Source organism: Anomalospiza imberbis, chromosome 6, assembly GCF_031753505.1.
Source record: "Anomalospiza imberbis isolate Cuckoo-Finch-1a 21T00152 chromosome 6, ASM3175350v1, whole genome shotgun sequence".
Lineage (NCBI taxonomy): Eukaryota > Metazoa > Chordata > Aves > Passeriformes > Viduidae > Anomalospiza > Anomalospiza imberbis.
In genome coordinates, this window is record NC_089686.1 from 16038524 (window position 1) to 16057484 (window position 18961).

The 18961-nt window shown below is 37.3% G+C and overlaps 1 protein-coding gene across 8 annotated transcripts in view; it reads right to left on the bottom strand.

The window, feature by feature from the left end:
* Positions 1–4784: 4784 nt before the first annotated feature.
* SLC24A4 (solute carrier family 24 member 4) overlaps positions 4785–18961 on the bottom strand; it is an 84651-nt gene continuing 70474 nt past the window's right edge. For 7 of the 8 annotated variants that reach the window (XM_068192578.1, XM_068192579.1, XM_068192583.1 and 4 more), the window contains 5 exons: positions 14057–14223; positions 12504–12618; positions 10275–10387; positions 9602–9667; positions 4785–8077 (listed from right to left, as the gene is read on the bottom strand). In XM_068192578.1, coding sequence (XP_068048679.1) covers positions 7925–8077; positions 9602–9667; positions 10275–10387; positions 12504–12618; positions 14057–14223 — 614 coding nt within the window. In that variant the 3' untranslated portion in view covers positions 4785–7924. Of the gene's footprint in view, positions 8078–9036; positions 9084–9601; positions 9668–10274; positions 10388–12503; positions 12619–14056; positions 14224–18961 lie in introns of all 8 variants that reach the window. The other variant, XM_068192580.1, reaches the window with a different exon arrangement.

Below are 18961 nucleotides of genomic sequence, written 5' to 3' on the forward strand. Positions count from 1 at the left end.
CATTTCCAATGTAAAGAATACAGTTTCAGAAATTTGAAGTTTTGAAATTTGTTTTGTTAAAGATATTGACCAAATTTAATTTTAAAAGTCCCATCTTTTCTGCAAAACACTCAGTATTTATGTAAAATATTTAAAATATGATAAAGAAGACACATTTTATTCAAGCTTTACTAGGTGTCTTTTTGAGCTAGAGATTTGACAGGTTTAGTATGGGACAATGTGTTCTAGAATCAGGCTTTGGAAAGAAACAATTACAAAAAAGCTAAATAACAAAATAATATCCAGTTACTTCAAATTTACATTCCTCTGTTATAAATCCAAGCCAAATGGGAGGAATTCATTTCTCTTCTAGGACTGATTCACCCTTTCCATCTTAAGCCACAGCATCCTGCAGCACTTTTTTGTAGTTTCATGCAGCTGGGTTGGAAAGGTTTAAAAATGGCTTATGGGGGAAGCCATTAAGTACAATGAGCACTTGAGCTACAGTAAAAGGCTTTCAGAATATGCCCAGATTACAGCACAGTTCTGCTTTCCATACAGGAGGGAGCGGCTGCATCGATAACATGGCCTGTGATAGGAGCCCTCAGGAGCTGTCATGGCTATTGTGCCAGTAATCCTTAGATTATGTGCCTTTTATAGAGCCTATTACATAACTGATCATGACGGGTCACAGTGTCAAGGATGGAAGGATTAAATGAAGAGGCACTTTTCACATTCAGATTCTGATTTTTTTAAGTTAATTCTGTGTAAAAGAAGGAATCTTTTTCTGTCCCCAGCTTAGAAAAATTTAGCCTAGCATACACTAAAGAATGAAATCTTTTTCAAAATTCAGACAATGCAGAATATCCTTTTTCTCCACTCCCATAAGACTTTTATGTAGATGCACAAAAAGCCCACAGTGGCTAATACCAGGTCTATACAGGAGTAGGGATTCCAGTCTCATGCACAGTGCTTAAGAAAGAGATCAAGCTTTGTTTTAACTTGCTTCTCCTGGTAGTAAATTGGCTACGAGTATTCATAAGAAGACTCTTGTCTAATGAAACTGTTAACAGGCCATGAGATGAGGTAAACTTTTAGCTCCTCCTTTTCCAAGAACTGCATTTAAAGCTTTTCCTAAGCCCAGCACAGGCTGCACCACAGACCCTATACAATATACTGGGAGTCTCCCCACACCCTGAGATGGACTACAGGCGTGCTGGAAATGGGAAGTCAAGGGTAAGGAGGAGTATTTCCAGAGCCTAGGGAACTGGGAAAGGAAAATAGTACTGTGTGGCCTTTGGACCTTACTTCCAGCCTCTCATCAGCATGCAGTACTCAGCGTGAACCTGATGGACACCAATATATTACTGGATGAGGCAGCCAAAATGCTCTTGAGCAGGGTTTTTTCTGAGGTTGCCAGAATTGCTTCTGGATCAGTGCCTCAGTACAGCAAACTGTGTTCTCAGCAAACTGAGTTCTCAATTTTCTAGTCCCAAAAGAGCAAACTGTGTGTTTCAGAATTGCTGCAAATCAAACTGATACACTTAACTCACTCCAAATAATGGCTTGATCCAGGCAATACTCCCTAGAATACACAGAATGTGGGGCCTTCTGTCACTTAGTTCAGCAGGGTCCAGATTTCACCAAAAAGCTAACGTGCAGGCACACGTCCTATTTGGGTCCCGAAATTTTAGATGTTCAACAATATATATGAGAATGTTTCACATCTACTAATCATCTGAGAAAAAAACAGCAAACACTCTTGTTTATAGAATTTATTGATAGTGTACATATTTTATATAGTGCATTATAATACTGACTGCTATAATCTTTATAAATGCTGAGTTAACTATTTTTTAAAATTCTCACAACAAAAATAATCAAATATCATGCCAACATTTTGTAACAAATTATCACATTAAATCCATTTGGATTTCATGACGTTTATCTGTACAATGGACCCCATATCACAGAGCATTCACAGTGCATAAGGTCACAGTCATTGAAAAAATAAGTAACATCAGAGATTTCTGTTATTTACAGCTTACAAACCCATCCCTTTCTGTTTTCAAAGTAAGCAGTTCTAGAAAGTTTTCATAATATTTAAAGAGGTATTGCACCTCTGAAGGGTGCACTGCAAATGCCTGCAAGTATGAAACACAGGTTTTTAAAAGATTCAGAAGTTATTTTAGTGACCATAAATTATTTCAAATAATTTCTTGCAATGGAGGAGATACCGTGAGCCAAATTCTATGCTCAGTTCCACTGATACTAATTTGTGCCAACTACCAGGACATTAAGGAACACTGGCACCACTCCCAAGAACATGAAGGCAAGAATTTGGTCATAACTTTGCTGCAGTAACAGCCATTTGAAACACAGGTGTTGCTGGGGAAGCAGATTTACAAGTTTTCTTTGCATACATAACTGGTACATGAATAAAGGCCATAATCTTTCTGCAAAAAACCTCTGAAAGGAAGCATCTCAGTTGTTTATAATCTTTCTAGAGATTATAGCTGTCTGGCTTTCTCATGTTCTGATACCTTTAGAATTTGTTACCATGCCTAGTGCTATAAACCAATCTTTTTATTTGTCATTCAAGTTTATCAAGACCATTTCAGTGATAGGACAGCAATGACTGCCTACATTCTTTGTGCAAGTGAAAAAGAAAAACAGAATTAAATTCCAACTGGCATATCTTCTAAGAAAATATCCAAATGGCGTTAATTTCCCATAATTACTCATTTCTTTCAGACAGTGCACTGTATGGGAGCAAGCAGAACCACTTGATGAACAAATTGCCGCAAGCACTACACATCTTGGCCTGTGGAGAAGCAGCCACACACATCTCACGTGTCAGGAGAGGCACGTACAGGACTTCACAGACTTCTCTGGAGAAAAACCATAAGGACCTCACATGTGGGAAAATGTGAGAAAAGTGCTAAGTTATTCAAGAGGAGGCTTTTAAACATGTACACAGTAGGTCAGAAAGTGGAATGCACACATCAATTGAATGACATTCCCTTCTTCAGCAGGACATTGATCATTTGCATACAGACTTTTCCAAATGGTTCAACGGAATAACAACAGGTTTGGTACAGAATTGCTGGAACTAAACACTGTCATTTACTGTGTAACCATCACATAAATCTCACCATCTAACAAAATGGAAAATGTGGCATTCAGACTCATGGAACTAGAAAGAAAATTCTGCAGCAAATGCATGAGATGCAGAGATTTTCTTCTGAGTGTTTAAGCACAAATAACAGAGAGATCTGAAGCTTGCTATGACAGAACATTATGTTCCAAGGTGATGTACTTCAATTAGAAAGATTCTTTGGTTTCACCTGGCTATCAGAGTTATTTTAGTGTCTGTTTCATATTACATAACATCTGATCTTTCCTTGGCATGAATAATCAGACAGTAGTTCTACAGCTTAAAGAACTCTACCAAAACCAGCTAACAGTGGGACACAGGTAAATGGCATTAAAATTGCAAGAAATCCAAGAAAGGAAGACAACAAAACTCATGAGGCATTTGTGCACCTAGAGCAAACACATAATAGAAACAAGTGTATTTAAAGCAGAGTCACAAGGGATATCAAAGACAGAATAGAATCTTCTCTGTAATTGCTAAGTATTAGATTAGTAAAGACCTTTGCCATTTGTTTATATGTTAACAGAAAGCTTACAAATAAAATCTAAAACCAGAAGCTATCTCTGTTTGATACAGCTGCAGCAAGCATGTAAAAACAAAATAAAATTGGCACACCAAAGACTGAGCCAGGAGAAAGATGGTTGACTATGCTGTACCTGTTGGGAAGACTTCAGGTGTTCTGGGCTAGAGTTCAGCCCAGAGAGAAGCCCTTAGACCATCAAAGAGACATTGGGATAACCATACCTGGAGCTTCTTAGATTTAGACATGCAGGTCCTGAGCTTGAAATCTTTACTCAAGCAATACTTCATAATGTAGTACAATTGCTATGGTAGATTAATGGAATCAAACACTGCTGAACACAATGGAAACACTCCCAGTTCCTTGCTACAGACAGGATTACTCCATGGGTCTATGTGGGACTGTGCTACTCCAGGGGAACTGCAGCTCAGAAGAACTGCTAAACACCCTCCTTGGCCAGCTGTAACTCAGTTTTGATCCTGCTCATACACAAGGGCAAATGCACAGTTGAGAAGTCTGAGACAAGGAACGAGTTCTCTTATTTACAAGGGTGGAAATCTAAAGTGGTATCAGCAGAGCAGAAGTCCACAGATTCTGGTCAAACCATTTAATTTGAGAAAGAAATAAAATCTTTAGACTACAAAAGCAATAGGACATGGAAAGAACTGACTATGATAAGAAACCCAGAAACCATGCTCCACTGTCATCTTAGGACACAATCCAGCAAGGCACTTAGATAGATGCTTAGCTTTAAAACCGAATCAAAGCTATTGAAGTTAAGCTTTGCTGGATATGGGATATCTTTTTCTGAGTTGTGTTACTTTTCAGTGTTAGTATGCTGGCAAATTTCAGATCACACTAACAGTTTTCTCTCACACATACACCAGCTTTCTTTTCACTCTTGAGCTGAACATTAACTTACAGAACATTGTGACATACATTCCAAACTCAGCCAGCTAACTTTTGCAATGGTTAATGAAACAAAATGTCTGCAAAATTTTATAGATACAATCTGAACACCTGCAATATAGAACTGTGCTAACAGTGGAGAGCCAAGCACAAATCACTCCTTTTCTTGACTAGAAAATGGCAACATTTTTAATGGTTTCCTGACCACACAAGCTAATGTTTTTCTTTTCTTTTTTTTTAATACTTGTGAAAGGCACTAGTCTGCTATTACTCGGCAATAGCCTCCTGAATTACTGATACATTCTGACGTGGGTTTATCTGCAATACAACAATTTGTCAATCAGATATTTCTTGGATCATTCAGTTTACCTGCATGGCTTAATGTGTAACTATTTATCTTAGCATATGGACAAGGACTACTTAGGAGCTTCTTAAAGTACTTCATATGATTATGTGTCATCAAAGCCCTGACATCAAAGCATCTTATAATTCTTTGGCAAACAATACATCCTTGGTCATGTGGTGGTGTCAAAGGAGAATCCTACTAATGTTATCTATAATGATAACCACGGCATGATACATGTCCCATAGCAGTAGGTGCAGATGAGAACACACCATGAAGTGCAGCATTAGAATTCAATATAAATTGTCCTGAATGAGTTTATATTTCAGGGAGAGCTGTAGATGACAGGAACCAGCCACACATTGTAAGGGTTGTTCTGGATTCTGAGACTTTTTCTGCTAAAATACAACACTGGTTTTCTGAAGCAGGTGATATTCAGATTAGGCAGAGTAATTTTAAATGATGTGTGAAGGACTTATGGAATTAGCAAACAAAATTCTCGTATATTTGGGCAGAAGGTCAGCTACTATGGAAAAAATGGTGCCCATACTCTTCTAAAGTTTCCTGGCTCAGAAATATGAAGGTACAATACAATTTCCTAGATCTGGCACTATAAACTTTGATGCCTTCATCCCTGTCAACTCAGCTGATCACTGCATTCAAAATCAGACTTTGGAACTATTCTTCTATTATGAAAAGACAACTGAGCTGCCTGAACAGCGCGTAGGTGAACAAATATTTGCTTGGAGACAGTTCTCCATGGCCATAAAAACAGAATATAGGAAAAACCCTATTACTCAGCCTCTCTCTCTGCTCCTTTCAGTCCCATATCTAAGTCATCACCGGATTTTCAGCAGTAAACTGTCCTCCTGAAAGACAGCAGGGGAGAGAGGGATACTAGGGAGTGATATTCCTAGAGTGGTGCAGCAGTATGCTGCATTTTCAAAGCCTTTCTGCAACAGAAGACTCCAAGATGAACATGAATTCCATCTCCTCAGCTTTATACTGCACCAAAAACGTTGTGAATGCCTGGAAATGGGGTCGTTGGCATACTTGAGATAAAATGTGTTTACTGCCATTCTTGACAATTTAATAAAGCATTTTAGAAATGTTGTGTCAATCTTTAGTTCTTAGCTTAACGACATGAACATTTAATTAAGGTAAGAAACCCTAAATGGATACTAATACTGACATTTGTAACAAAATGTAAAGCAAATAACAAATGTGTTGCTCTTTTTCTCTTTAGAATCATATTGAATGGTACCAATTCTTAAAAATAACACCAGCAGCAGCATACACTCTTTAATTTATTCTAAAATAATTTAAAAAATAATTTTAGTTGTAAACTCATTGCCTGCTGTAAACAGTATTCTGAATGTCAGCTGGATAAACATAATTGTCATATATGTCAAAAGAAGGAACTTTCTGAGTAAGTGCTTGTTTGCTAAGTTTTTATAATATATTCTCATTGACATAATTTTTTATATTTAGTCTTAATGGAAAATATTAATACATTTAAAAACACATCAACTGTTAGTTGATAGGTTTGGTTTGGTTTATAAACATTAAAAATTTTTAAAAATCTATGTATAAAGGTAACTGTGCTTCTTTAGAAACTTTATGTGATCATTCACATACAGCCTCAAAATATTTTTAACGTTTAGCAATTCAAAATATGCTGTCTCAGCGATTTACAATTATTTCACTGCTAAATTGTGGAATGTTACCCGCTATTTTAATACTCTGGGCTGGATCTTGCTGTCAATTATATCCAGAGTAATTCCTTATATCAGATTTATGCTGGTGGAAAGGATATCAAAACTTGGTTTCTACTGAGGGTTAAAAAGAAGTATATCATGCTTCAAAATTTGCATGCAATCAAATCAAGGACCATATTCTCTTGACAGACTTGCTTTTTTCAGGGTGACTCTTAGCTGCATTGCTCCGTGTCAGACATTCATCTCCATTAAGCTTCTGAGAATAAGAAAAAATGGTGAAGAATACACCAGCTTCTTGACTGATGAAATAAGCTTCTTCCTCTCACCAATCAAACTGAATCAAACCAAATCATAATCAGGGTGGGTTTTGTTGTCAGAAAGTCTGGATTATGTTCAGCTACTACTCCCAGCTGTTAACAATAACTGATAGTTACTGAGCACCCAGTTGTATTTTATTTCTTTAGCTTCTTCTAAATGTACACAATGGGCTTACAATGGCCAATGCAAAGTTTTTTTTTTTGTGGTGTAATATTCCACAAATATCAGTTTATGTATACAGCATTCCTCATTAACAATAAAACATATTTTTCAAGTATGAATTTCTGCATGTAAATTCTCTTCTTCGGTATGCAGTTACTCTGACTTGTAGTGTGCATCAACACAAGTGATACAACATACAACCATTTCCTCTTCTTTCTCTGCCACATTGTTCATTGAACAGAGTGATAAATATCCAACTTTGCCATCAAAAACTGTCAGTGCAGTTTCTCTATAAGCAGAGCACTTGAAGGGGGAAATGATCCTCAACAGTGCATGCCATGATATGTGCCTTGGACTTTCTGGTCCTGTAGTTTAAATATTCTGACTGAGCCAAGAAAGGTTCTGAACTTGCCTCTTATCCTTCCATGGAAAGTAAATGTCAAAACCAAAAGAATTATAAAGATTTTTCTCCCATCCTCATGCTAACCCTGATGGTGATGGTTGATTGTCCGCAGAAGGAGAAAGAAAACCACAACAGAATGCCCAGAAATGGGTCCTTTTGGAGTTCTGTGTAAGATCCATGTAGCTTTATGACAGAGCAGCAATATCCAAAGATGAGGAAAATGCTTTGGTTGCCTTCAGCTAGCATGTTAAAAGAAAGGTATGCTTTCCTTCCTTATAGGTAAAAGTGCTTGTTAGCTGATTAAGCAGGAATGACACTCAAATTATTGATGGAAAGAAGGTAGAAATGTGAAATGCCTCCTGTCATTTACAGCATGTGTCATCAGAAGAATTTCAGTGTCTCTCCATGTTGTGGTTTAAAGTTCTTCTCGGCACATAGGGAAGTTGACAAAGGTGAAGACATTGAACTCTATCATTATAGATAAACACAGGAAAATAGCATAAAGAAACAACACGTAGATGCCTAACTTCCTGTCAAGTTTCCACTTATTTACATGGATTCCAAACACCTGCAAGCAAACAGAGTGTCAGTTAATAAAGTTCTGAAGGAGACTTTTGGAAACAACCATTATAAGCTAAAAATAAGTCTTCTGAATTAGAGGCCTTGCAGGAAGACAAAAAATATATTCTCAATTTTTTATAGATCAGAAAGGCAACATACCTTGTTGACTTGGTTTTGAGTGTCAGTTGTCCTACGACTGTTTTATGAAATATTCAATGAACTAAACTAAATTAATGTTCCTCCCTCAAGTGTTCTTCTGCAAATCTTTTATGTCCCAATAGTACACCAGTACCTAATGCCCATTCTTTCAACAGCTTCAAAAGAGGTGCTCTACTTGCTGAGCTCCAGAAGTAAGGGATTACAAGTTACAGGTAGCAAAGTAACAAAGTCCTCATGAAGGCATCTATTTTTCATCGTGTTCAGTGCCTCTGAATTATTATTTATTTTGCTCAAAACTTTCCTCTGAGTTTGTTGTAGGAGGGTCTTGCAAATAAGGGTACTGAGCAGAGCAAATGAGACTGTAATAGATGCCTCAAACTCAGGTGATCTGGCTTCTGCTAGAAAAAGACTCATTTCAGAAAAGCATGAAGGGCTAGCACAGTAATGCCTCTGCATAATCCTCCCACTTTTGCCCCAATGTGCTGATTAACAATATGCATGCAGCAACACCAGATTCAAACATGTACAGAACACCAGTGCTGTTTCACAGGCACTGTGCAGTATGGCAGGCTGTGGATAAGAAATGAAAAGAACATGTTCAAGACCTTATAGATCAGATACATTAGGAAGTTAGCAGCAGAGTGAACAGCCCTGGCCATTCTATCACTTAAGTCATGCACAGGTGATGTGAAGCTTTGTAAGGCTTAGTCATGCAACAGTGTGAAATCTCCAGTGGTAACCACCTCCTCTACAAAGCCTCCACAGGCAATCAGTGAAAGATGTTAGTATAAGTGGATATTTTTATACCTTTTTGATTCCTTATACCTGATTTGATTCTTCCTACAGAGCGTTCCCTGGGAGCCAAGCAGGAACAGACCTTAAGTACCAGCAAAATTGACTTTTCAAACAGAATTATTGTTTCACCTTAAGAAGTTGTGTTACAGGGGTGTCTTATGCTGAGTCACATTTAGCATGTCTCTTCCAGGACCTGGGGTTCAGTCCTCACAGACTAGTCTTCACTAAGGGTTTAGGCTACAGCACTTGATTTTGGCTGGTTTTGGAAATCAGAGACAAGGGCAAAGGTGATGAAGCACAACTGTCTCAGCCTAGAGACAGGCCGGGGGCGGGGATACAGGACCACAGAAGTACTATTGGATTCAAACATTCCAACACTGCCACTGAAATCCATGGGACCTACACATATCCAGCATCTCTTGCACCAAATGCCAGATTGCAGCCCTCACTGAGGACAATGGTTGCTCTTCAACTCATGGTATTGCTAGCTAAGTATTTCTCTTTTATCCTTCTGTAACATGTAAACACATAACAAGTATTTTCAAATTGAAATACTTGTAGATGCTCTAATACTTACAGTAAGTGCCACTGATCCTAGCAAAAGTGCAACTGAATAAACCAATCCTTTGCTGTTTATTTTAACCTGTGGAAATCAGAAAATACTTTTAAAATGCTGACCATATAACTGTGCTTTGGAGATCAAGAATCAATTTACTGATTTAAAGGCCATCTTCTGCTTTGAACAGTGCCTTACATATTTTAAACTATGCAAATCTGTAACAGATGTATCCTAATGAAGAACGGGAAGATTAAGGATCAAACAGAATGTAAAGTAATCCCATCTCCATTAAAAAAAGAAGTGAGCATTTATAATGGATTTTATGTAAAAAATCCTCAGAAGAGAGGTATATGCTATTATTCTGGTCTTACAAAAATGCTAAGGTACATGGAGACAGGTTTACTGGAAGTTGTGCAGCAAGAAAACGATAGAGACATGAACCATCCATGGAATAGTTTTCTGCTACACAGTGTAATGTACTCCAGTTGACAAACTGGCAATTAATTGCAGCTTCAGGAAGAAGTATTGCTTTCTTAACTGGGTTCCTTGGCAAAGCAATAACACTTTATTCAGCAACTAATAACATGATCAACAGGTTGGTTTTAAATATATTCTATTTGCATGCTTTCTTTTCAGGATTTTTAAAAAACAGAATAAAAGTGCAAATGAAAGATTTTCCAAGTATACATACAGTTGATCCATAATCGATCGCCATGGTCTGCAAACCCCATGGAACACCAAGTCCCACCAGAATGTCAAAGACATTGCTCCCAACTGTATTGGATACTGCCATGTCACCAAGGCCTGCAGAGAAACAAAACCGAAAAAACTACTCTTAGTTAAAGATAAAATCAAAGTATGCCATTACTCTGTGCACTGGAGGAAACTAAAGGGGAATGATCTGCATTGATCCAATTCCCCTGGAATCCCAGAGTATCTGAGGTAGGGATACAATTTCCATAACATTGGCCTGACTTCTGAAAAAAACGTGCAAAAATTGCTCACTCCAACTACACCTTCCTTGTGCCTTGCAAAGCCTTTACAGGGTGTGTGGGAGCAGCACCCGAGGTCTATGTCAAAGTCTTGTTCTAGGTAGTCTGCAGCCACAGGGAACCTGAAGATTAGGTACTGGATTTAGTATGTGGATATGTGACCTTTATCTCATGTGAATGAAAAGAGATCCTGAAAATAACCAACCAGATGATAGTCAAAGATATTATGCTCTTCGGTGGGGCTTAATCAGTAATAATTTCACTTCAACAACAGTAAAATACTAAGGAAAGGAAAAGAAAGGTAAATGGTGGTAAAGTACCTATTTACTTAGGTAAATTTATTAGCAGTATCTACTTCTAATGCTCACCACTGGCTGGCATCTCATTCTGCACCAGTGTCAGTGGATACGAGGAAGACAAAATTCTTTCTGTCCCTGCCAACTTCCCTTAGACCTTACTGGCCTAACTATTGAATCACTTCCACTAAGTGAATACTGGAAAGGAAGGAACTGAAAAGGAAGAGGAGCTCTGACATAAATGGGACATGTCCCAAATATAGTTTCAGAGTAAACAGAGTGGAGACAGAGAGTACCATACCATAAATACATGATCTGTAAGGTAATGCTTTGGATCCAGTGATGGTAGTGTCCATCTGTACCTGCCTGCATTCTGTCAGTGAACAACTGTCTTGAATTCAAGCAGTGCAGAGTCCCTCTACTGTCTTTAAGGGCATTGGGCCCCTTTTTGTCAATCTAGTGCTTACATTAATTTCCAGAGCAAACAATCTTTGCAGTATTTTTGACTAGTACAACAGAAGAACTAATCTAAAGAAGCAGGCTGTTAATTTAAAAATGTAACATTTTCCTCGTTCTTGAAAAAACTTTTCACCTTAAATTAATACATATGCAAAATTAATTTAGTAGGAAGGTGGTTCCATTATAATTCTGAAGACTTTGTTGTACTGCTTTTGTGAGAATATTCTGCACACAACAAATAATGAAACATGGAAAATTATATGCTTTAAATATATAACACTTTTCAAGCAAGCAACATTTAACACTACTCCTATCTCAGACTACAAAGGTGGGGCTTTTGAGTACTTAATTTATCACTGAAAAGCCCTTGTTGTTTGCCCAATCATGTCTGCTGGAGATGTCATTATCTGATAAAAAAAAAAAAGGCTATGGGAATTGAAATAGTGGAAAAGAATAAAATTAGGTCTTTTTCTTATTCTACTGCTGGGCAGAGGATCACACTGTCAGCTCTAATGCTTTTCAACAACAGAAAGGGATGCTGCTACCAGTGTTTTACAAATAAAAAAAAAAAGAAACATCAAGGAACTTAAACAAAATTTAAAGATAAATAAGAAAGCCTTTGACAATTTTAAATGGACAGCTGAGGAGGATGTAGATGTCAGTAATCCAAAACTCTTTCCAGAGCAGCTATTCATATGTTCCAGTGGGAAAGAGATCTGCATTTGAATGAGAACTCTGCCCAGAGCAACAACACTTCTGCCAGATCCTCTCAAATCACTTCACTTCCTTGGATTTGAGAAGTCTTCAAGAAATCAGTACAAGTTTTACATGGAGAAGTGCTGGTCAGTATATATTCTTCAAAGTAGTTTTTAATAGCTGATATTCTAGTTTTGTTTATGTCTTTTGTCTTTTTACCTTGACTGATACATACCATGCATGGGACATCTGAGGTTGAATTACCTTCTAGAATGCTAGAATGCCCCATACCAATAAGCAAAAGATAATTTTTTTAGTTCACAATAATTAGCAAACTGTTTTGGCTTTTAATGAGGTCCTGAAACAGTAAAAATTAAAATAAAATTATAAAATTGCATTGACAATTTGTGTGTATGAAGGAAGCAAATCACAGAGCACATATGTAACATTGCAGTTATGCTTCAGCAGACACAGTACCTTGTCTTGCTACTATTAAACTGGCCATGCAGTCTGGGACACTTGTTCCTGCAGCCAGGAAAGTAATGCCCATGATCACATCTGGTATCCCAAGGGTGTATCCAATCACAGTCACCTGAACAAGGAGGAAGGTAGATTAGCTTATCATATTTGGGAAGTCTCCTCATTCCAATACAGTTGTGGCATACTCTTAACTTTGATTTCTGGTGTGGTCTCTAACAGGAATAGTCTCAGAATACTTATCCATTTCTGCAGATTAAATACTTGTGGAATAACCAGCCTAAAACCAACCATGTGCTAAGGAAAAGTACTTTGGGTCTTATTATTCAACATTCCATGGACAAACAAAATCTCCATTTCCTGTTGTACTAACATGACATACTGCTGTTTTAAGGAAATACAGTAAAATCTGTGGGTTTGGGGTTTTTTGGTTTCCACAAATGGCAAGATTCTCATTGGTTCTCTTCTCAAAAGGACTGCAACCAGTATTATATTGTAATATAGTGGCTGAGATATAAAGAACTTATTATAACCTAACACATGAAGAAGGAACTAGTTTCTTGTGTGACTTCTCATATAATCCTGAAGTGAGCACGGCTGGTTATACTGTCCCTTGATACTCCAGATGCAGCTTGAAAAGAGCTTAAGGAATCACTGAAGATTGCAGCAGAACTCTTAGAAAGGACAGGGAACTGTATTTAGCTGGAACATCCAAAGAGGGCTAAAAAAACATCAAGAAAAGGCAGCTGAAAAGGAAACAGGCTTGTGAGAGTGAGAAGACTGAACCAGGGGCAGACAGTGGTTTCCCCGCTGAGACTGCTAAGGATGGAAGTCTTCTAGGCTATGTGTTGTTTTCTTGAAATAGTTTGCCAGATTATCACACGAGGAAAATTGGACCCTACACTTAAGAAAAGGTGTATTTTAGGAACTCAACTGACAAACCTTATCTTCAGGGGCTAGCAGAGGCCCAGGAATAGAGGTCAGCATGATTCTCTTGCTGAGACTGGTAACAAGGTACTGTGGTCCAGTTGCCTCTTAAAGCAGTATGGGCTGCAGCCTTAATGAGCACTTCTCTCATTTGTGAAGGGAATATCTATATATGGAACCAAGGTATAGAATATGACCTTCCAAAGGACATATAATATGATACAAATGTGTGGCTTTGGCTGGCAAATGAATTTCTTAGACACAGTCTATGTTAGAGGATTATTTTCCAATGCAAAAATTGTATAGAAAGTTGCAAAAAGTATACAGGAAACACAATCTTTCATGAGAGGAAACATAAAGCGGTTTTCAAATGCTTGACAGGCATTTGAGGGAAGTAGAGATGTTATCTACTACCTTCCTATACTGTATTGTGCCCTATACAGTAAAGACCCAATTATTTCTGCAGAAAAAAAAGGCAGCAAAAAGCTAAAATTATAATAAGTATTGTATGAGCTGAAGAGACTGCACTACAATTACATGCCTTTCTTTGACAAATGCACGGAAGATTTTTACATACTTTGAGATGCACATTTCACTCAGTATGAAGTCCTGCTACATATACTTACCATCCACACCATGAAGTAGGAGAACAAGGCAATCCAGAGAGTGGATAAGATGAATGTCATCATAAAGCACTTCTCCCAGCGTGGTTTGCTGCAGTTTGGAATTGTGGTAAACAGCAAGAATATCAATGGCCATGTCAAAAGCCATTTAATTTTGTTCATTTTTCCATCTGCAGGACAAAGGAAAGAAACAGTTGAGCTTTCCCATCACTATCCAGGGCTCAGTTACACCTCTTTGAGCAGAGCAGATGATCCCAGAAGGATGTTTACAATCGTGCATGACAGCTCATTTTCCAGGGTACCTTTCAACTATACTTGGCCTTGTCACTTTCAGCCAAGTTCTGCATGCTCATCCAGGATCTTCTTATAGTTACGTCTGCCAAGATCTATGAAAATCCATGGAAGAATTACAATGATTTAAAATCACAGCTGATATTAAAAGCAAAATTAAGTCGTTTGCTGCTCTTTTTAAATGTATTACTACTAATCCAGAATTAAAAAAAAACGCAGCAACAAAACCAACAAACCAAAAAACCCCCCTCTCATCTTAATAGAAATATCAAAATCCAAGTGGTGAAAATAACTTGTACATTCTGTGCAGCAACAGAAAACAGAAGCACAAGACCCAGCCTATCAACATGGCAATTTTTTTTTACATGCCTTATTCTAACTTGGGCAGAAGTTTAAATAAACCGATACTTAGAAGATCTAGATATGTTAAGTCTCTCTAGCTGCATATAACACCACCTTGAAATGGTAAAAGAAAACTTCTGGAAAAAGAAACAAGGGAGTGACCTCACTTGTACAGCTCTCCAAAATCAGCTGGTGAGAAATACCCAAGAACTGTCATCGCTGAAGACTGGTACACACCTTGTCATTTGTTTACAATTTACAGCACTGCAAACGTAATCTCAATACATAAAACAGAATTATTTTATAACTGGGCCATAAGTAAATGGGGTATTATTTGTATGGTTCATGAAGCATCCTTCAAGCAGGATGACAAATTTGTCTATCAGGCTAAGTGAGAGTATCACAACCAACATTGTGGCCATTTTGGCTTGGGCTTCCTTTACATTGTGTTTCCATCCAAGTAGGGGTTTCCATCATTAACTCATGATGCTATGTTTGAGATCTACTAAAATATGCTGTTTTGAATAAAATCATTGATCACATTGAAGAAAATCACCAGGTACATCTTCCAGCGAAGTTATGTAGCTACATTATAAAGAACAGTTACTAACCAGCTCCAATTAATTTCACCAGTAATTGTCTTTCAGCAAAAACTTTGGGATTTAAGATGTGTTTAACAGGAATTTTTGTTAGTGACTTTAATTGGATTGAACTCAGTCGTCTTGACCAACGTGCACGAGGATGCAATGAAATTTAATATTTAACATTTAAAAATTAATAATACTTTCATCATTTATGAGGCTACTTACTAGTCTAATTTAACTTGTTGAGTCCAAACGTCTTTATTAATTTACTTTTGTATATATTCTAGAGCTATATTTTCTTGCTTGAGTTATGAAACAGCTTTCTAACTTGAGGTTTCCTCATGAATTTAGAGATGTCATCAACTCACCAGGAAATCTTAGACTAAGCTTTGCTCTTTAGTCCCATTTATAGCTTCTGGCTGTGGAATTTCTAATGCATAAAACTACTGAAGTGTCCCAGGATCATTTCTAATTCTAGACTTTTACATGTCACTGAGGATCTATTACAGATTTTACAGGAAAGACCTTTTTCTCTCTGCTTATGTATACTTCTGCACAGATGTTTTTTAAAACAGTTATCTTATACCTGTTCTGTCCAGGAAATTATATTTATTGGCTCACTTCTCTCTTTAATTGCTAACAAGGCTGTAAATATTCTATGAAACATCCTATGGTAGTTTATACCTCCTCCTGCTCAATTTGTTACAGTTTGGATTACTAAAAGACTCCTAGATAGTTAATTTTTACTCTGTGTACTAAAGTTGCTAAACTTGGTTCATAGTCCAACAAGTCAGCATGGCCTAGGCCAGTAATACCCTCAGCATATAATCCCAAATGCAGGGTCAGTGGATGACTGATTGAAAAATTGTGGATCCAATACTGATCTGTGTGGGTGTAATCTGACTGACTTTAGTGCTGCTACACATCGGCAGTGCCATTTCTCTTTTCAGTAACATAAATATAAGTAACAGAATTGCCTTAAGGACAAATAGAGCCTCTGCTGGGGAAAACATCTTGTCTGGGATCCTGTTTAGTATCCTGAATTACTCAAACAAATGCTTAAGTGAGAATGCATAGTGCCATACCACTGGCACAGCTATGTCTGTTCATTTCCAAGAAAATCTAATTACTAGTGGAGGAGGGCTTGCCTTTCCATTATCTTTGCTGAGTTTGAATGGATGTGTGGCAGATTAAAATTCCTGGCTCTATTAGTGGTGATGCTTTACCCACACAACGTCTTGAGTTGAAACTGCTTAGCTAGATGGTTCGTGGGAGTGACATTTGCATTCATTACATGGCAACTGGCTTGAGACTTTGGGGAAGAGCAGTGTGTAATTCTGGGGTTTGCTGGGTCAACAAGAGAAGCTGAGTGGCCATTTGCAGTTAGCCCGGAATAGCTCTGAACCACCACGGCCAAAGCAGCTTACTTGACACATTCTGCATGGTCTTCTGTTTTGTGTTTTAGTTTTTTAGCTTTTATAAACTTTTATACAAAGCCTTAAGTATATCTGGCCTTGGTTTTACCTCAGGCCTTTTCATTCAGCTCCTACTATTGTGGGTCATGGAAATTGTGTGGCACACAGGGCTAAAGAAGTCTACTCTTATGCTGTAACTTGGCAGTTTTTTAAGACTTTCAAGTATATTTAGCAGCAACCTCAACGAAGTGAGACTTTATTTTCTCAGGAAACTGATGACTTTATTAATTTCACCTGGCTTAGATGAATGCATAATCCATACACAGCTACAAGATGCAAAGTATTTTTTTTAAATTATTTTGAAAGTACTTTAGCTGTTTTATTGTTTTGGTTTTGACCACCCACTCTAAAATAATAAAAAGATTTAATGATAAAGATGTTACAGTGAAGTATGCTTATAGCTCATAACAAATTGTTTTACAACTGTTGAGTAGCTCCCTAGTACATCTTCAAGGAAGAAAATGATCATTCCCATTTAGGCCATTATTCAATACACAGCTGTTCTGTCCCATTACAAGACCCCAGTGCAGTTGTTTTAACAGTGGTACCACCCACTCCTGTGAGCCCTGGGTTCAAAGGCTCCTGTAGCAACCCACACAACCAAGGAAAGGTATATTTTGCACTCCCTCACAATAATGAAAGAATATTGCTTTATTAGAGAAAGCAACACTGGTCTACATTCTGTTCACAACACTCTGCTGTAAAACAAGAAGATGATGGTTTTTTCGCAAGGAGTTGTTTTCACTTATTCATACATCCGTTTTTTTTCTGTTTCCACAGATATTTGGAAGCCAAGCATGCCAAGTATTTCAGAGAGGTATCACTAAAAAAGAGCTTGATTACAATGTTTCTGAAAATGAAGTGGCAGCTCTACAAGAAAGGGCTCTGCTAATTTTCAACACATTCCTGGGCTAGCCATCTTTCCAGATGTTATGCTCATGATAATTACTTTCACATACAGATAGTGTATCCTGATGAACAAAGCCAGCAACACATATCACAGCACTGAGAAGAAACAAGTATTTCCTTAAGGAGCTAAACAAAGTACTTCTTACAGAAAAAATAGAGTCCTATTTGCAACACTCTCACAGAACTGAGCAGAGCTCAATATAAAAGTGTGAAATGACATTTGTGTTTACCTTTAGATCAGAAGTGTGTTCTTGAAGTGATTGACCCCACTTAGTGTTTTCTGGTTTGCAATTTTAGTCGGCAACATGGAGCAGCCTTGAATCACATCAGTAACATTCCCTTGGTATAAAGCTGATCCAGAGGCACAAAATTAAAATGCTCCGACTAATGATGGGCATTTTATCCACTTTTTCAAGTTTAAACAGAGTGGACTCTGTAACTACACCATCAAGTATCACATCTAAGTTATTGTAGTTAGTTAAATTTGACAGCTTTTCCACTTAGTTTTCCCTTTAAAAGCATGTCAGCCAAGCACAGAACTCAGCTCCATACACTAGTTACTTCAGAACATGCCTAAACCTTCCCAAGTGAAAGAAGCAGCTGCTTACACAAAGGAATGACCAGCTGACTGATCTAAAAAAATTATAACATCCTTGAAAGGCATGAATCTAATTGGCACACAGGAGCTTCATAACTGTATATTTGTGAATTCATATAGATCTCTTAAGGTAACTTGAAAACTGGGAAAGGCATTCTCTAATTGAAATGAGAAAGGCTTCCTGAAGTTTACCATCCATTGCTATTTTTCCAGGGATTTTTTGTTGATGGTAAACTTAGAGTAAAAATGAGGCACATCCAAGCTCTCCTGAAAGATTATTGCTGCAAACATTTTTCATGCTTCACTTACTAATTTTTAATGTTTTTTAATTCCTTATTTTTATTTTTAAATATCTCTATCATTTTCATTTGAGAAGGACAAAACTCAACCAAACAAACAAAAAAAACCCAACTTGTTTTTTCTCCAATTAAAAATGATTTTCCAAACACCTGTCCCCTTGGTTCTAATTAAGCTTTTTATTTACAAAGATGAATTTACACCCACATATTATTATCAATATCAAGTCAATTCTCAACCCAAAAATGTTTAAAAGTAACACATATGCCTCTACACCAGGAACTTTGTAATAACCCATAAAGCAAGTAAATTTCTGTTAGAAAATGTTGTTCATCAGAATTCAGACTGATTGGAAAACTTGAATATAAGTAAATTAGACAATCTGATAACTGAATTAATTTCTAGTCATTTC